The following is a 20,035-nucleotide window of genomic DNA, read 5'->3' as shown; positions in this document are numbered from 1 at the left end:
TTTTTTTTTTTTTTTTTTTTTAGTTTCAATTTGTGCAACAATGAAATTTGTTCCTTCTCCTGAATTCAATATACAACCAGGAAGACTGCCCTTATGGGTCAACTCTGCAGAATGGGGTTTTTATGGATTTAAACCTACAATTTGAGCACTTTGCTGTTTGAAGACCCATAATATTTTACAATGTCCTCCGAAGGAATATTTTCCAGATTATGTCCAGGAGCATATCAATATGAGAAACAACTCAAAGAAATTGGAACAATCCATATTCAGAGCTCTACACCCCAAGTTTGCAAAAGCATCTTGAACACTATTTTGGGCAGTTTAATGTGTCACAGGAGCTTCCGGTAGAGGACAAACTCTGTAAATTGTTGGAATTATCTGAATTGTACATTGAAATAACCAATCAAGGATTTCTGATTCAAGCATTAAACTGTGGGACAAGCTATGATGATCGAGAGGTTTGTGTAGGAACTGAGGAGCCATCTGCCCGTTATTCACGTCCAGGGGAGAGAGCAGCACATGCTGATCCTATAATCCCACCAGAACCGAGTCCTACCCATGTTTATGTGCCACCAAGACCTTTCCCACACAGCCTGCAGGAAGACACGAGTGTTAACATGTTAGGGGAGGTTCACACAAATTTAACATCCAATATGTCGCATGATCAGCTCTCAAACACATTGATCGATTTGGATACAGGGCAGATGACTACTGATACAATTTATGTTGCTGAATTGGACGGTCCAGCAGTATAAGCATTCAAATTTAAAGAAAATCTAGGCGAGTCCTACGAGCAAGCTAAGATCTACAAGGGAAGGAAGAAAAAGCTTAGTGGCAGCCCAATTCTTCGTCACAAAACTCGGCCAATGCAAAAGTTGTGGGTGTTAAATACTAGATTGAAGCCAGTTCAAGGGAGACACAAGACTCGCTAGAGGGGACTTTATTTGGTTTCAAAGACTAATTCACACAAAAGGGTGGACAAGAAAGATTCAACCAATGAATTCAAATGCACAGTTCAAGTCAATCCCCACCTACTATTGCTCTATCATGCGGTAAAGGCATGGTTGACTCTAAAGGAGCAAGTGACGTGATCACCAACCTCATTCAAATACGTCTAGCTATAGACGTTAACGAATATGCTAATTGGCAGGCAACCCAATTTTTCTAAACTCTTTTCTTTTTATTTTCTTCCTTCTAGTCTTTATCACAAAACAAAATCAAAACAAAAAAAACAAAAAAAACAAAAACAAAACAAAACAAAAAAACAAAAGAACAAAAAAAATCAGACAATTGAAAAACACAAAAACAGCAATTGTTTTTAGTTAATCAGTATTTTTATTTTGGGTTTTATTCTAATTAGATTTTTAATGTGTGATCTTTGCAGGTTGCATTCATTCACCCCAGCACATTCATCATCCATTCTTCTACATTCATGGGATTAGGCAGTGCCGATACGGGAAAAAAAAAAATAAAAAATTGAGTTGAGATTCAGCAATGCGTACAGTGGGGTTTGCTTGGAAGCTTCTACATTACTTGGATCCACTTACTTCACAGTCTCTCCCATGAACACGGTTCTACAATCGGCGATCCAAGTGTGCAGAAGGGTCCGCATATCGCAGATCAAATTTCATGCAAAATTTTGCTCAACATTCATCATCAGGAAACATGCACAAACACAAAGGAAAATTACGAGCATGCAGAGATCATATTCATACACGGATACACAGGCCCAAATCATACAGTTCATTATGTTCAGCAATTTAAAACCAACATACGCATATAGCACATTCACAGATCAAGCTGGTTCCCGCTCGAATGTAAAACAAAAAAGGGGCATACATACACCTTATAATCTCGGATCCGCAGGTCTTTCATATCTCCGCTCCCAATTTTGACCGTTGAATCTATGATTTTCCGTCATTCCTTCATTTTTCACGTTCTCTTCCTTTACCAAACGAGGTTCCTACCACATGACACAAACATGCAAGAGATTAGTATCGATTTTACTCTGATTCTAAGTCACAAGAAGATATTGAGAAGAAATGGCGTCGGAATGGTAAAGGAAATCTGCTGAGAAGATGAACGAAGATGAGAGAACAGGGGCTGGGGAGGAGTCGATATTAAGTTTGGGCGTTGTGGCTCGGATCTGGGAGTTCTAGAGAGAAAGCTTGGTTTTGACTGCAGCAACCAAGGTTTTTATGCAAGGAAGAGCAATGAAAGAAAATGGGTGGAGGAGCGTTTGGTTCTGGGCTCGAGGTGACAAGTGCAGACATCGGAAGGGAATCCAAAGTTTTTCACAAGCCCGTGCGCGTGTGAGGTGTACGGATGCATTCCGTGTGTCTCCATTTCTTTTGTTTTCTTCTTGGACCTTTGAGTTGGAGGATTGGGTTCAAACCCAAACGTTTTTCAATGGGCCTTCGTGTCATCTTTCCTCTGCCCAACGCTTGTCCTGCACAATGGTTTCAAATTCCAACCCAAGATGCTAAGTCTATCATTTTATTGTTTGTTTTGCTTGTCTTTTGTTTTATTTTCTATTTTCTTTTTCGTTTTTCTATTTCTTGATATTTAAGGAGATTATTTATTTTTATTTTGTTATGTTAGTTTATTTTTTTCATTTTCTTTTATTTTTCACACCTTGAGGACAGTGTGTGATTTAAGTTTGGGGGTGGGAATTAGAATTTTTAATTTTTATTTTTGAAGAACCATGGAGTCTAGGGTTTCTAATCTCGAATCCAATATCGATGAATTCCAAGCGACACAGGAAAAATTCAGCATTTCACAAGAGGAATTTAAGTCAACACAATATTTGATTCTTCATCAGCTTCAATCCCTTATGGCGCTGCAATGGTTGTTCGATAGAAGAATCTTTCGAAGCGACTCTCGGCGACAATCAATTTCGTGACAAAATGAATGCGAATGTCAATCACCAAGATTTGGGGCAAAATTACAACCAGCAGCCAAGACAACCATTCTTGAAGATGGAATTTCCAAGATTCATGGAGGGTGATGATCCATTGGGATGGATTTACAAGGCAGAACACTACTTTGAATTTTTCAACATTAACGATTCGAGGAAAGTGAAACTGGCATCATTCCACATGGAAGGCGAAGCATTACAATGTTTTTAGTGGGCAATGTGTTTGGAGAATTATCCTTGGTGGGAACAATTCTCGAAAATTTTATGTCAAGAATTTGGACCATCGAAATGGGAAGACACAGCTGAAAGCTTAGTGAAACTAAGACAAACTGGAACTTTACGCGACTATGTGATCGAATTCAGGCGATTAGCTAATCGAACGAGAGAAATTAGTCCAACTCTTCTCAAATCTTGCTTTATTGGGGGTTTGAAACCAGAATTCAGACACGATGTTAAGATCTTGAAGCCTAAAGATGTATTGGAAGCTTCAGCCATTGCGCAGTAGTTGGATGCCAAATGATCAAACTTAAAGGTGAAATCTTTCTCTAAGAATTCTGCAATTCAATCCACTTTTCATTCACCTTTACAAACGTTGAATTCCAATGCTATGCCTGAGAATAAACCTAGAGTTCCTAGTGTGAGAAGATTAACTCCTGATGAGGTAGATTTCTATAGGAAAAATGGTTTATGTTTTCACTGCAAGGAGAAATACTTTAAGGGGCATACTTGTGATAAGAAACAGCTGCTTTTGATTGATGTCCAAGATTTTGATTCTTGTGTTAGTGAAGATTTGGATAATGAAGAGTTAGAAATCACAACTTGTGCATTATTTGGAATACCTGCACCACCAACCATTAAAAATATGAAGGTCAATGGGTTTATCAAGAACTATCCTATTACTATTCTTATTGATTCTGGAACTTCCCATCACTTTGTAGATTTTGGTTTGGTCAAAAGGGTGAAGGGACACAGGGCATACTTTTAATGTGAAAATAGCTGATTAGGGTAAGGTTTCGACTCATGGTACATTGACTCAGATTTCAATGAAGATTCAAAACTATACTTGTATCGCAGACTTGTATGCCATTCACTTGGGAGGTTGTGATGTTGTGCTTGGAGTACAGTGGTTGAGAACCTTGGGTCCAATTCTCTAGGACTTTGAAAAACTGTATATGAAGTTCCAAAAAAGGGCAATGATGTGATATCATGTCCCCAAAATTATTATTTATTTTATTTTTGATGTATTACGAAGATTTAATTAAAGTTAGTTCGTTAATTCTCCGATTTTGAGAAAAGCAAAGTGAGGGTTACTTTAGTTATTTTACATTTTCTCGACCTTTTCGGTCAACTCTTGAGTTGTTTAGGTAGAGTTTAATTCCATGAGCATGAACGCGCAAATGGATCTTAATTCCAAGTTAGAACGGAGAAGTTACGAATCTCGGAAGTAGTGGGACCTTTTAGACATGTGTACTTACTATTTGTAGTAAGTTTCCAAACCTAATCTACCCAAATTAGCAGGTTTCCATTTCAGGAACCCTGATCCAAAGCCCAGAAACCCACCCAAATTGACCCCCACGACCTCCCATTTTCCGACGCCGATTTCGGCCAACTCCGGTGGTATTTTTCGACGCCACCATCACCATCTTGAAGTTCTCACTCCTCTCTACAAAATCCAACTAAGATCCACCTTGATTAACCACCGAATGTGGCCGTGCAAGGCCACAAAAACCTACGAAAATCAACAGTGCTCCGGCCATCCTTTTCATTTTTCTGGCAAATCGGCAAAGTGATGGCCTACTCCACCACTTGAAACTTGTAGCCCATCATCCCAAGAGTAAATCCCGACCATCCTTGACCCCGTTGGACCACCGTAGGCGACAAATCAACACCGGGAAGCTTTAAGCACACCCCAGCTTTATTGGGAAAATTGACCCTCTTTCGTCCACTTTTGGACTTCATGGCAGGTATAAAAGTTGTTCCTCTTGTTGAGTTCTATCTTCCTGTAAATTTTGGTAGAATTTGGAGTTAGTCAAAAAAATAAGTTTCTGGTCGCCAGAAACCATCACTCGCGGTGGCGCGTGGGAATAATCAAAATTTATGGATTTTGGACAGCAAGACGTTCTCAATGTCCTGAGCCCATATCCAAAGTCCGTTCATTGAAATTTGATACAATGGTTCAATTATTCAATTTTTCGGATAATTGTACCACCGTACGATTTTCGTAATTGACGACAATCTAACCGTTGGATCGTCATGCCATTTTATGAGCACCCTAGTTATTAGTTTTTGGACCTTTGAGAACCTACAGATCGGAAATCCTATGTGCAGATCTTGCAAATTGAATAACCTAGGTTTATTAACCTTTAGTCGACCTACCTTATCAACGGTTGATGCTCTAGTCAACGTTCTCTATTCTAGAGTGTCGTTTATTTTTAGAATGTTATTGAGGCTTGATGGAGCTTAGTTGACTTATCTTGAGGATGTGTCGTTCTCCGTTGACGTGCGTCTCAACTTACGTGCAAGTGGCACTTGCCTCATTTTACGTGTCGGTTTTGTTAAGTTTCCTAAGTGGGATTTGTGTGTTGTATTAGGTCCCTTGAGGTGAAGTTAGTGAATCTAGAAGTGCAAATAACCCAGGTGAGTGACACTAATGTTATATGATATGGTTATTACCCATGAAAATCCTTATTATATATTATGTGGATATGACATGGATTTCCAAATGATTATATAGAATTGTGTGCTACTATGCTATGTTTGCTTGATGGTGCTATCGGAAATGTATGTATATGCTATGCATGAAATGATTGTGAGGGCTAATAGAGGACCACCAACCCAGTCCATGGGGTAATGTGGGATAAAATCAGAATCTGCCCCATGTAGCAATGGTACATGGATGGTCCTGCTTGGTTAATCGGTAATGGGGGACCATACTTTAGGATCATGCTTGGTTAGTCTGCGATGGGTGATCCTTGTTACTTAAGTATGGCCATACATACATATTTAGGGGTGATCATGCTTGGTTAATCCGTGATGGGTGATCACTACCTATAGTATTCGTAGGAGTGACTCTGCTTCCCTAATGTGGGCTTTGGCCGAACTATGTCTCTCTATAGCCCTTGTGTGGCTCAATCTAGAAAGTGATGATTGAATGAAATAATTTACATGATGGTTTTGCCTAAAAGATAACGGATTCAACTGTGACTCATTCCTACTCGTAATGAAGAGATGCAATGAGGAAAAGATATCAATCTCATTCCTACACGTGATTGTATTATTGATGTTGTGTCATTCCTACATAACTTCGGGTTATGTGATGATTAAGAATGTTATTGGAAGACGTGTGGTGAGATTGAGAATTGAATAACCATTCCTATACGTAATAATGAGGCGTATAGTGGTTATATTATGAAATATGTGGCAATTGGACCCTTGTGAATATTTGGAAAATGATGAAAGGCAAGTGGTGAGTCACAATTCGAAGAGAATGATGGAATGATATTGACGGTGATGATATTGGCAGTGGATACGATATATAGAAGAAATATCCTGTGTGGACATAGCACTACTTTGACATTTAATCATTTGTTTTTATTTATATTTACATATGTTGTATTATTGTCACTCACACGAGCTTCGTAGCTTATCCGGGTTTTGATTTACCCGGTGCGCCATTCCCACGGCGTAGGGTTATTTTGCATAGTAATGGGTGTAGCGATTAGAGAAGAGATTTCACGTGGTGTAGCTATGAGAGCAATGCACTTGAGAGTAGGTATTTCCATCATTTGTTGTAAGTTATTCTGCTGATGCTCTGATGTATACTATATGTATGAGTCTTAGCGACTCTATGTATTTTATATTGTACTGTTACAGTCCTTCTGTCGCGCGTCGATTCCAGGTGTTTCTCGGGATCAGGGCGTGACAAGTGACTTATTGCATTGCTAGTCCAGAGGCACCATCCAAGCAACTGGAAAATATATCAGCCTTGCAAATGAGTAAACTGTTGCAGCAAGAAACCACTATAAGAGTAGTTTTATGTCATATTGCAGCAGAAAAAGTCAATACCTAACAAATGAATCCTACAATGGTGACTGCTAACTCGGATAATTTGTACATGGATCAACTTCAGCAATTACATCAAATTTTGAAGGAATATGAAGCTATCTTTGCCACTCTAAGTAGTTCACCCCCTCACAGAATTCAAGATCACAGGATCCCATTAATTGAAGGTAGTAAGCCACTTAATAGTAGGCCCTATGGATATGGTCTAGTGTAGAAAAGTGAGATAAAGAAATGTGTTAAAGAGTTACTACAAGCTAGGTTTATTAGAGTTAGCAATAGCCCCTATTCTTTTCTAGTTATATTCTTACGGAATAAAGAAGGAACATGGTGCATGTGCATGGATTATAGAGGCCTCAATGACATCACTGTTAAGGACAAATTTCCAATTCCTCTTATGGATGAATTATTAGATGAATTGTTTGGTGCACATTTTTTTTTCCAAATTAGATATGAGAGCTGGTTATCATCAAATCCGAATGCACCCTAGCTTTTCAAACACAGGACGGGCACTATGAATTCTTGGTGATGCCATTTGGCTTAACTAATGCCCTGGCCACATTTTAGTGCTTTATGAATGAGCTTTTTAGACCATATCTCAGGAAGTTCATCCTAGTTTTCTTTGATGACATTTTGCTGTATAGTTCTTCTTGGTCTCTCCATTTGTCTCATTTGAAGACAGTATTTGATACATTGAAGAAGCTTATATGTCAAACAATCAAAGTGTGCATTTGGCAAGTTTCAGATAGAATATTTGGGACATATTGTTTCCAAGGAAGGTGTTGCTGCAGATCCTAGCAAATTAGAAGCCATTGCTAAGTGGCCTATTCCAACATCTGTTAAAGCTTTGAGAGGGTTCCTTGGGTTAACTGGTTACTACATGAAGTTTATTCCTAATTTTGGTAAGATCACTGGGCCTTTGACTGCATTAACCAAGAAAGACAACTTTTCTTGGACCCAAGATGCTACTGATGCCTTTCACACTTTGAAACAAGCCATGCTCACTCCTCAAGTGCTTACATTACCAAATTTCACTAAGCCTTTCATTATTGAAAGTGATGCATCTAGTACAGGTATTGGTGCAGTGCTTCAATAAAGAAGGGAGACCAATTGCTTTTACTAGCAAGGCTTTGTGCCCAAGAAATCAATCATTGTATGCCTACGAAAAAGAAATGCTTGCCATTATCCATGCTATTCACAAATGGCAATCATATTTAGTGGGGAATCATTTTATCATACAAACAGACCACCATAGTTTGAAGTATTTCCTTCAAGGAAGAGCACATACACCGTTTCAGCAGAAGTAGGTAACTAAGCTATTAGGATTTGATTATGAAATCCAGTTCAAACAGGGAAAGGACAACCAAGTTGCTGATGCTCTATTTAGGTCTCCTCTCAACACTAGTTCTTCATCTCTACAATTGTTGGAAGAAGTTCAGTTGAATGCAATTTTATATCCATACTCTGCATGGATAAATGATCTTCACAAGCATAATGAGGTGGATCCTTGGGTGATTACTAAAAGGCAATTGATTTGTTCAATGGACGATGATGCAGTTCCTACTGCAAATTATAAATTTCAATTTGATAATGGTTTTTTGAAGTATAAAGGCAGAATTGTGCTAAGCTCCATTAGCTTCTTAAAGGGAAAGAATCTTCAATGAGCATCACTCAAGCCTAACTGCAGGCCATAAAGGGTTTTTAAAGACATATAAAAGGATCACTAGGTCATTTTATTGGGAGGGAATGAAGAAGGATATCAAGGAGAGAGTTGCAACTTGCTCAGTTTGCCAAAGGAATAAATATGAGACATTATCGCCTCCAGGTTTATTACAACCCTTACCAATTCCATCTAAGGCATGGGTAGATGTCTCCAATGTTTTAAAAAATAGGCTACGTGTCGGCAATGGTATTAGGCGACCGACTAGGCAGGTTAGGCGGCCTCAGCGGCCAACTAGACGGTTTTGTTAAAAAATGTATATACATATCGTTGTTTCACAGCATCACCTAAAAGAGGAAGCGTTCACATAATGTTGAAGAAAGAGAGTGAGAGAGCATGAGGTAAGAGAGAGCGATGTTGAATTAGAATAATAGATCTGTAATTGCAGGGATAAACAAGAAATTGACCTGGACAATTAGGATTTCTTTGATCAAGCATGCAATTTTCTTCGATGCGCTTGAGGTTTTGGGAAATTTTACAAATGAAAAAGAAGATGGGTGGAGCAGGGAAATTTTACAAAGGAAGAAGAAGATGGGCAGAGCAATCGAAGACAAGGAAGAGGAAACGGAAAAGATAAGGGCTTTCACGTTTTCCAAGGCCTCAATAACCCATCCCCTCTCTTTGACCGGTGTCCACTACTTTATACTATTAATTATCCACCTTTAGTCTCCAATTAATTACTCACTACCAACTTATAATTATAATAAAATAAAATAAAAATAGTTACCCTCTCCATTAGTAAATATGTTGTATATGGGTAATGTTAGTTTTGTTAGAGAGACTAAATCTTATCTATGGATTTCATACAAGTATAATTTTTTGTAAATATTAATATGCACTTATTTACAAGATATACAAGAAAATTACCTAAATCTGCCTAGGCCGCTTAGGCACCCGCCTAGATCCTGCCTAGCTGCCTAGGCGCTAGACGCCAGCCGCCGCCCGACTAGCGCCTAGCATTTTTAGAACCTTGGACATCTCTATGGACTTTATTGTTGGATTGCCTCCTTACAAGGGAAAGTCAATAATATGGGTAGTTGTTGACAGGTTTTGCGAAATATGCTCATTTTGTGGCATTATCACATCCATACTTTGCATCAATTGTGGCTCAATACGTCATTGATCACATCTTTAAACTGCATGGTATGCCACGATTGATAATCAGTGACAGGGATCCAGTTTTCCTGAGCAAATTCTGGAAGGAATTTTTTCAACATCAAGGCTCTGCATTATGTTTCAATTCAGGTTATCATCCTCAAATAGATGGCCAAACTGAAGTCCTTAATTGATGTCTCGAGACCTACCTCAGGTGTTTCTGTAGCTTACAACCTAAGAAATGGGCATTATGGCTTCCTTGGGCTGAGTATAGCTACAATACAAGCTTTCATACTTCCACTAAGATTTATGAGATATTATATGGTTAAGCCCCACCAGCCATTATTGCATATGAGAGTGGTACTACTAAGGTGGACTCTTTGGATCAAGCTCTAAGAGAAAGAAATAGAATTTTATCCTTGTTGAAATCTAATCTGGAAGCTGCTCAATGTAGGATGAAGGTCCAAGCTAACAAGTATAGAACCGAGAGGGAATTTGTAGTAGGTGATTGGGTTTATTTGAGGTTGATTTCGTACCAAACCAAATCCTTGGCTTCACATTCCTTCCATAAACTACAACCCAGGTTCTACGATCCTTTTCAAATCATCTCTAAGCTTGGAGCTGTGGTTTATAAGCTCCAACTTCCACCAAACACTAAACTGCATCCTGTGTTCCATGTTTCTTGCTTGAAAAAGCATTTGGGACCACAAACTCAGACCCCAGTGCCCTTGCCAGTCATTACAGATGCAGGAATTTTGCAAGATGCACCAGTTGCAATCTTGGATGGAAGACTGATCAAGAAGGGCAATACAGCAGCTACAGAAGTCCTAGTCCAATGGCAGAACCACTCCAAAGATGATGCTACATGGGAACCTTACCATGAATTGGAGCTTAAATTTCCAGAAATTGTGAATCTTTGATGAGTTGTGTTGATTGTGATGTTTACTGGTTTTACTGGTTTCCCTTGTTGATTTTACTGGAATCTTGTTCAATTGTCAATTTTTGCAAGAATAGTTTTAAGGGGGGGTATTGTTACATGTGTATAAGGTTGTTAGTAGTTAGTTGCTTGTTAGTAGAATAAATAACAGATTTGTAGAGGATGGAAAGTTAATGAAAAAGTTGTTGTATTTCTGTTGTTACTCTCTGTGCAATTAGGAAGAAGTGGAGAAGGGTTTAACAATCATACAACTTAGAAAGGGTTCAAGGCATTCATCAAGTAGTCGTTGCATATAATAGAAAACATAAACTTCTTTCATAGCTTGATAAACAGCGAAATGTGTGCAGAAACACAGTTTATTTGAATCCTTGTAACTTTATTTCTTTCACTCACATTGGCTCCCCTCTCTCTTGGCTTGAGCATATTCTTTCACCATCGAGTTAGTCATAATTGTTACCTCTGGAATGCGCCTAATTTTGTAGTTTTCCTCTCCGCCATCAGGTTTCAGCCGTTCTGCAAGATCATCCGACAAAGGCAACAAATCCAACAGCTCAAGGTTGGTGAGAAACTGCAGACCTTCAGGAAGAATCCGCAGACGCAAACAATTGCGCACATGGAGATATTTCAAGCTCAGTAGTGCTCCCTCTTCAATTTCTATCCACTCCTCAAGAACACGTGAAGCAATGGTTAGAACCTGTAGCTTTGGAAACCCACCAATGCAACAGAATTCTTTCCCTATTTTCTTAGCATCATAAGCATTCCAAAGGCTAAGATTTTCCAAGTTGGGTAGCTGTTGAAGCACCAATAATGAGTCCTCAGATATATGAGAGTTTCCTAATCTTAGATTTGTAAGCCTTTCCAAGGAACCGAACCAAGTAGGTAGCTTTCCTCCAACGCCTTCCAGGCGAAGCTTTTGGAGAAATGGTGGGGGAGAGAATGAATCCGGGAGGATAAGATTTCCCCCGCAGAAGGTCATAAGATTTCCCCAGCTGAAGGTGTCTTTTCCTTCTAGAGACAAGGAAAGGAGGTCTGACATCTTCGTTATAGAGGCAAGTAGCTCACTGATATTCTCTTCAGCAACATCCATCACTCCAAGTTTTCTGAGCCGTATTAGATTACCTAGATCTTCTGCAATTCCACCACCAGCATGTATACCTGTAAGGGTCAGAAGATCATTCAAGCTTCCTATTCCGGCAGGTAGCTTCATCCCATGAACATCTTGGAACATGCTCTTGAACATTTTGAGGTGCCTCAGCCTAACAAGACTGAGTACATCATTTGGCAAGGCGGTTAAATGTCTAGACCATCTGATATCAAAAGTTTGTAGAGCTTTTAATCTACCTAGCCCCTCTGGAAGCTCTTCTATATCAGTGTGGTTCAAGCCAAGATACAGGAGGTTTATCATGTCTCCCACTTCATCTGGTAACATTTTGATTTTGGTACGCTCCAGATCCAGCACTCTTAAAGAGTTTGCACCATTATACTGTAACCAGTTACCTTCATGTTGAGAAAGATTTTGCCCAAGAAGGAACAAAGAAGAAACTTGATGATTGTTCAAGTGGGATATGAGTTGTGTGATGTCTGAACAAATGAAAACCCGAAAGACTTTAAATTTACCTTCCTCCATTTGACAAACACAGAATTCTCGTACAGGGGAGGAGACCTGAAATCTTGTCCCTCTTGAGTCAGAGTGATGCTCCTTGAGTTGAAGCATTCCTAGACTGATCAATTCATATAAATTTTCTTCTGCCACATCCTCCATAATCCGCCCTGCTTTTTCTTGTACCAGTCCCTGGGCCACAAGTAACCGAATAAGTTTTCCTTTTGGAATCCCATGGTAGTCAGGGAGGATGGAGCAATACATTAAGCACTGCTGAAGATAATCCGGTAAGGTTCCATAGCAAGTTTCCAATGTAAGAGATGAAGAAGAACAAGATATCGCAACTTCTTCACTCTCTTCGGAGTTTCTATTTTCCTCCATCTCTCCTTCAGTGGTGTTTGAACTAGCCATTGAGTTCTACAAACTGTGTTTGCATATTCAGAAGAGAAAGATAGCAATATATAGGTGACAGATGCAAAGCATCCTAATTTCTTACTAATTTCTCAGAAGCTTCGAGGAGAGCAAACAAGGTGAGGGACAAAGCATATACGGATACCACAAGGCATATGCAGCATGACGGATACCACAAAGCATAGACAGCGTTTCAAACCAACTAGTTTGAAGAAACTTTCAGCCATGTTACTTGATGTGACTTTGAGATAGTAACAGATGCAAATTTGTGATGGTTGAGCTTTGCAAAATTAGATTTAAATATAAAGTGTATGAATAATATAAAATTAAACATGATTATAATGAATTTGGGACAAGGATGGAGAGGATAATGATAGTATGTACTGCCAAAAATACTCTCGCTATTTATTTATTTTTTATTAATTACTCTTGTTTTTTTATAGTATTATTAACTACTCTTGTTACTTTGTGCTTGGTTCATATGGAAATATAATGTGAACACCATTTTCTTCACATTAGACCATTTTCAAACTAGAATTGATGACTCACATCCATAAATTACATTTGGTTTGATTGGAAACAGTGAGGGCCCGTTCGGTTCAATGTGTTTTGCATACCCATGTTTGATGAATTAATATGGTCGTGAATTTTTAGAGCAGACAAGGGAGCGGCGACGGAGTAGTTTTAAAATGACATTGCAATGACATGAGGGCGATATGCCATATGTTATTGGAGAGAAAAAAAAATTTCTAATATCCCTCTACTTGTATAATGACATATGACGTATGTGCCCATGTTTCAACTAAACTGAAAAACCTATCGACCACAACCATGACAGTTAATTACCTTCCCAAATCACCACCTCCGCCACCGTTCAAGCATACTGCTACTCCCCTTGAGTAATGTCACATGGACCATTATATTAATGGCAAAGTATATGTATTTACTCTGTAACTGAGTGCCAATTCCATTTGGCTTTGCAGTCGTACAAGGCTACTAAGTCCATTTACCTCTGCAATTTTCACATGGAACTAAAAAGTCCGTATCAAGTTTCTTGAGCAAACTTTTTATATTTAGAAAGAAATAAAAAATACTCTTATAAAATCTGTAAAATGAGTTTTTTTTAAGCTCCAATAATAGCGGCTAAGCCCATTCCCTTCTCTTTTAGTATAAATAATATCGTTTATTTAAAAAAAACAAAATAGCATCCTAAATTTTATTCTAATAATGCCTCCGCCAAATTGCCTTTATCCTCAAAGATATGACCGTCGGGGGGACAGCTTCATACCTTGCCTTGTGTTGTTCCTCAGATTTTTGAAGAGAATATTCTAAAGATTGCAACTGAGCAATCATCTGCTGGAGACCCCGAAAGTCGCTAGGCAGGGAGAACTCCCATTTTTTGACAAAAATATCGGAACCCTTTTGTCAAATTTATGTTCCAAGGTTACCAATCTTTATCAAGAACCAAGCAAAAGCGAAATGTTCTTCCTGTCCATTTGCTTTACTAGAATCATTAGATTTTATGTCGTTATGGTGACTTCATTCTGCTTGTAAGTTAACCGAGGAAAAGTTCCCGCCGAAGCATCTAACTTTGGAATTCCTTGATTTGAAGCATTCCCTGGCTGATCAATTCTTATAAATTTTCTTCTGCCACATCCTCCATAAACCGCCCTAATTTTTCTTGTACCAGTCCTTGGGCCACAAGTAATCGAATAAGTTTGCCTTTCGGAATCCCACAGTGGCCGGAGAGGATGGAGCAATACATTATGCAGTGTTGAAGAAATCTGGTAAGCCTCCGTAACATGTTTGCAATGGAAGAGAGGAAGAAGAAGCGGACGCGTGTCTCAACTTCTTCGCAGTTACATTTTTTTTTTTTTTCAGTTTCTCATTCAGTGGTATTTGAAGTAGCCATAGAGCTCTGCAAATTGTATTTGCATATACAGAAGACAAAGATAGCAATATATATAGGTGTGGAAAATATGGAAGAGAATGCTTTTTCTCATTATTTTTCTCTACAAGATTACAAGGATATATATACATGATACAAGTGTGTAGGTAGGACAAGTTAGGACGGCTGTAGGACGGCTAGTGTGTAGGTAGGACGGCTGTAGGACGGCTAGTGTGTAGGTAGGACAAGGTAGGACGGCTGTAGGACGGCTTGACGGCTGTAGGACGGCGGCTGTAGGACGGCTTGACGGCTGTAGGACGGCTTGACGGCTGTAGGACGGCTTATTCTTCCAATAATAGGTGATAGATGCAAATCGTGCTAATTTCTACTAATTTCTCAGAAAGCTTCAAGGAGAGCAAACAAGTTGACGGATACTACAGAGCATATACATCGATCCAAACTGTTTTGATGAAACTTTCGGAGATGCCATGATGTAACGGATGCAAATTTGTGATGGTTGAGCTTTGTAAACTTAGATTTAATATAAAATTTTCTATACAATATAAGTTAAAACATGATTAATTAATTTGGGACAAGGATGGAGTAGGACAACAAAGAGCCCGTTCGTTCAATGTTTAGAAGTATGAGAATAGTAATCAAATTGAATACCCATGCATGTTTGGTAAGCACATTCTTAAAAATATGCTACATTTTTTGTTTTTTTTTTAACAAAAAACGATAGCAATTTTTCATTACTAAATCATAACAGTTACAGGGGTTGCTATATGAGTCCAATCTCTAGTAACCAAATATTTTATCTAAAGGTAATTTGCACAAACAAACAATAATAATAATTCTCTAATTAGCTACTACAAGCTCACACACACACTATCACAAGAATCTGCTACATCAGTACGAACTTCCCACATAGGAAGGAATTTCATACCCAACTCCCCTTTGAGAAATTAGTAGTCCCCTCCAAAGGATACCACTTAATGCATTGCCTGTTGACTAATTTACAATTTTTTGTAATTAACATACAATCTAATTCATACAAGGGTGTTCTTAGAAAACTAAACAAATGTTTGTTCCCATTACGATGTAAACTAAAACTTGGGTATGCAACATTTTCAAACACGAAAACAGATATTTTTCATTCTCATTTTTGGATGATAGACTTAATTCGACCCTGATAATTAAATGGCCTTCCTACCGACCTGCCTCCTATCTTAGGTTAGTTGGGCCCTTCAATTTGGGAGGAAAAACTGACCAAACAAAAAAATTTGGGACGAAAAACTGCCTTCTATTTAGGAGAGAGATTTTTGATATATATTGAATATGTAAAAAATAAGTCATCAAGAAAATTACCAAAAAAAAAAAAATTGGGGGCATGTGACTGCAAAACAAAGAATCAAAAAGATAGGAGTAAACATTACACATCAAAGTGAATACCTATCCTCACAGCGTTTGGGGCATCATATTTTTTCTACACGAAGCTTCATGCTATGAATTTTTGTTGGAGTTGACTCACATGCTAGGTTGAAAATACCATGGTTTGAAAGGGACTCTTCTAGTGTGATATCTTACTTTGCTTTTGGTTTTTTTTCTCCTCCTTGATTGCTCCGAACTCTCTAGAAAAATTGTCTTTCTTATTTGAAGTACATGGTTTCCGTTGCTCTCATATATTTCAGGAAGAAAAGCAATCCGACCCTAACAAAATAGCCAATTTATGACTGCTCTCATCTTCACTATTTTGGCATGGGGCTCCACCCTTAACCTACGTTGTTGTTGCTGCTGTTGTTTTCAAAAACAGTTTTGGATGAACAGGCCTCCCATGTTCCACAATAGTTTATAGAGATTCATGGTCATAGATCGATGAATTCCCTTTTGAATATAAATCTGCGATCATTTCAATAAGAGTGAACCAACCTTCTCTCACCAATCTAGTATCATCTTTACGATTCAAGTTTACCTAGCCCTTCAAGGACTTAAAAAATAAAAACCCTTCAACTCAAACTCTTCATATTCATGAGTAAAACTTAAATGTAATTGAGAGTATATTTCTTTTTTGTTATTATTTTTTAAGCAATTGTACGATATTTATTGATAATGAAATTAAATACATACAGATAAAAAAAAAGGCAAACACAATATATATATTGTTTCTCTTCATATTGATGCACCTTACACTGACTAAATTTATATTTTCCTTTAAATCCATCTCTTCCTTCTATCTTTGTCGACAGAATGTGCAAACCCTAGCTACATACCTTTTTTGGGGTGATAGCTACCTATTTGACCACAGCCATCATCATACAAATACCACCCTTTTCAGAGCTCTTCCAAAACTCCCCGTTGCTTCCGTTTCAGGTGAGCCTCACGGTCATAAATACTAAAGCTACTATTTGGGTTTTTGGTTCTTTCTTTATTTCTTTCAAATTTGAATTGCAATTAAACAGAGTATGTTTAATTTGATTAAACATATTGAATTTGTTCGTTCACAGTGTATGGTTGGGTTGTTTTGAGTGAAGGATAAAACTGAAATTCAGCTACTTTAGTTGAGAGAATTTGGCAATTTGGTCAAAAGTGGTGTTTTATTTTAATAATCGTTTTCAATTGGATTGAGCTTTAATATGAATAATCTTTTGAATTAGGGTATGTATTTGACTATATGATTTCATTGAGAATAAATCTCATATTGATGAGATGAGGCATTGTGCATGTGCTTATAAGTAGTTGGGCTACTCCCATATTGTAAATTGGTTTTATGGTAGAACCTCAACTTTTTTCATGGTATCAGAGCAGGTTGTCCCACGTATGAAATTCAACAATCACACGCACTCAGCGTTACCCTGCTGTGTTGTCCACGTGTTAGGCTTGAATCACATTAATGAGAGGATGAACCTTGCATGTGCTTATAAGTAGTTGAGCTACTTACCATATAGCCAATTACTTTTATGGTAGAATCTTAACTTTAAAAGAATTGGAAAGGGTTTATGGGCAGTCAGTATTTTCCTATCATAAAAGAAGCATATGTATAATGTTTAAACCTAATGTAAAAATCAACGAATGAGAGAACGAATTAAGCACTAGCCAGTAAGCTCTCCCTAATCATTATGGTTCCATTTTTAATTATTAATTATAATAACCAAAAAATAAAAAGGATCATGATAAGGAGATCAAAATTTTAAATCAAATTTGCAAACCAAATATTATATCATAAATAGGAAATAAGCACATTAATTAACACTCAATTAATAATTCAATCTCATTTGATTTACAAAATTTAATTTAAAATTTTGGTCTTCTAGCATTACCCGATAAAAATATTCCAGTTAGGTATTACACCCTCTCCATCAGTCCATTGGCCCCATGAGCCACATGCATGTTTGAATATCGAGAAACCGCGGCAGGCTTTCAAAACCGATTTTCACCCTTATAAAAAGGAACAAATTAACAAAAACAAAGTTTCAGATAATACAATTAGTTAAAGAATATTGAGAAAAAGAAACATGAGAAAGATCAAGAGACAAAAATTGGAAATTGTCAAATTGATGGGGACTAACAACAAGGATAGTCCGAAAAACATTTCACTCTAAGGCCCCCGCCAATTTGGAGAGGCTACAAGCCTGTCTACATGTCCTTTTTCTTTGTGGCATACAGTCCTTTTATGGTACGTAATTTGCATACTAAACTAATTCCATATAGCAACCCTCACCGTTTGACCTATATTATTTACAGGGACACATGCAAGTTACTGCAGAAGAAGAATGAAGTGTGGGGGGGGGAGAGAAATGTGAGACTGAATAGTTAATAATCATGTCATTTTTACTTTGATGAGAGTGATAGAGAAGAAATGTATAAGAAAAAACGTACAAAATGAAAACAAAAAATAAAAAACTATTTTGAGTTGTTTTCACTTTTAAGATTTGTTTTCATTCATCGTTTTTTTTCTTTCTTCCTCTCTCTCCCGTCATCGGTGGCGGAGCCAATAGGGATCATTGGTTACTCATGACCCCAATAACTTCATAACTTCAATGTACATTTATCTGTATATTTTTGTATGAACTCTATTCATAATTGCGACAAACAAAAAGAATGAGTAAAAAACACTGAATTACAAACTGATGCTTCTTTTATGCAACCCCATGTATTGTTATTTGTAGATTTTCTTCTTCTTTCCTTTGTCTTTCTTCTCCTATTTCTCATGTTCAATAAAAAACTTCACTCGATAAGCCCTCGGCAAAATCAACATAATGCGGCATAACTTGGTATGTACTCACCAGAAGCTCGACGAAATGATCCAATGAATTTTTTTTTTTTTTTTTGCTATAATTATATGACCACATTGTCATGAAATTCTAGCTGCGCCACTGACTTCACTCAATAAGCATTGGCAAAATAGACATAATGCGACATAAATTGATGTGTACTCACTAGAAGCTCGACAAAATGATACAATGAAGTTTTTTATGTTAAAATTAGATGACCCCATTTTCATAAAATTTTGGCTCCACCTCTCCGCCACTGCCCATCATTCTTATTTATATCCTTCATTTCTACCTATGTTTTCATCATATCTCAATCTCAAAAACTAAGAATAAATTAATTACTAAACGAGCTCTAATAAGTAAATTACTAAGATCACTTAATCTTAGATATTGATTGTCTGATCCTGTTTGAAAAGTGCACATTCTAGCCACAATGGAGTGCATGACTAAAGTCAGACTTCTTCTTAATTTCAACATATGAAGACCACTTGTAAAACTACCATTTTAACCTAGTCAAAGGTATGACTGAACCTTCAAGCACCCAATATAGATTTAGCTAAGGTATATGCATGCATGTTACCTTAGGGTTAAAGCAAATTGGGTTGTACTCGTCACAATCATGTGGTCACGTCCATTGTCACAAATCTGGATCGATCGATCTCCTGCAGAAAGCAACCAGTCTGCAAACCTTGGACCATCCTATTTCGCTTAGAGCTGTAGATTTTCAAGACATATATATTCATGTTCAGTACTCAATTACATGCATGAATCTCAATGGATGAGGCAACTGAACTCGTGCCATACAATATTAAAGGACCGTCATTAGTCCATTGACTATTGGGAAGTACATATTTTTCTTCCTTTTTGTTTTTGGCATCTTTGAAAAATACGCAGAAAAATTTGATGAAATGTTTAATCTCGAGCTACATAAATTTGAAGGGAGTACTAGTGTATTAGTGGCAGTTATATTGAGAAGGAGATCCCCACAATTCGTTGAAAATGACGAACAAGTGTAATTAAGGTACCGTAGACAATATAATCTGATTGTAATTTATTTTTTTAGCTTTGATACCTTTAATAATAGAATAATGACTGCAATTTCAATTGAAGAAGAAGTAATTAATTAAAAATATGGTT

At 37.6% G+C, this 20,035-nt stretch overlaps 1 protein-coding gene and 1 long non-coding RNA gene across 3 annotated transcripts; both read right to left on the bottom strand.

The window, feature by feature from the left end:
• Nucleotides 1-212: 212 nt before the first annotated feature.
• Nucleotides 213-1,969, bottom strand: LOC108866435. Of its 2 annotated transcripts, none has more exons than XR_007259754.1 (2): nt 1,503-1,963; nt 213-593 (listed from the first exon to the last, which is right to left on the bottom strand). It is a non-coding gene; the product is annotated as an uncharacterized LOC108866435 (long non-coding RNA). The 2 variants fall into 2 exon arrangements; XR_007259753.1 differs by having other exon boundaries at nt 244-593; nt 1,846-1,969.
• Nucleotides 1,970-10,999: 9,030 nt separating this feature from the next.
• Nucleotides 11,000-12,959, bottom strand: LOC103953050 (disease resistance protein RPM1). Its single transcript, XM_048588028.1, has one exon. It carries the CDS (start codon nt 12,737-12,739, stop codon nt 11,114-11,116), a length of 1,626 nt encoding a protein of 541 aa, XP_048443985.1. The 5' UTR covers nt 12,740-12,959; the 3' UTR covers nt 11,000-11,113.
• Between the last annotated feature and the right edge of the window lie 7,076 nt (nt 12,960-20,035).

Source organism: the organism of the source record quoted next, unplaced genomic scaffold (genome assembly GCF_019419815.1).
Source record: "Pyrus x bretschneideri cultivar Hongxiangsu unplaced genomic scaffold, Pyrus_bretschneideri_v1 Contig27, whole genome shotgun sequence".
NCBI lineage: Eukaryota > Viridiplantae > Streptophyta > Magnoliopsida > Rosales > Rosaceae > Pyrus > Pyrus x bretschneideri.
The sequence above is the reverse complement of the archived record's forward strand: the minus strand, read 5'-3'. Positions and strand labels throughout refer to the sequence as shown.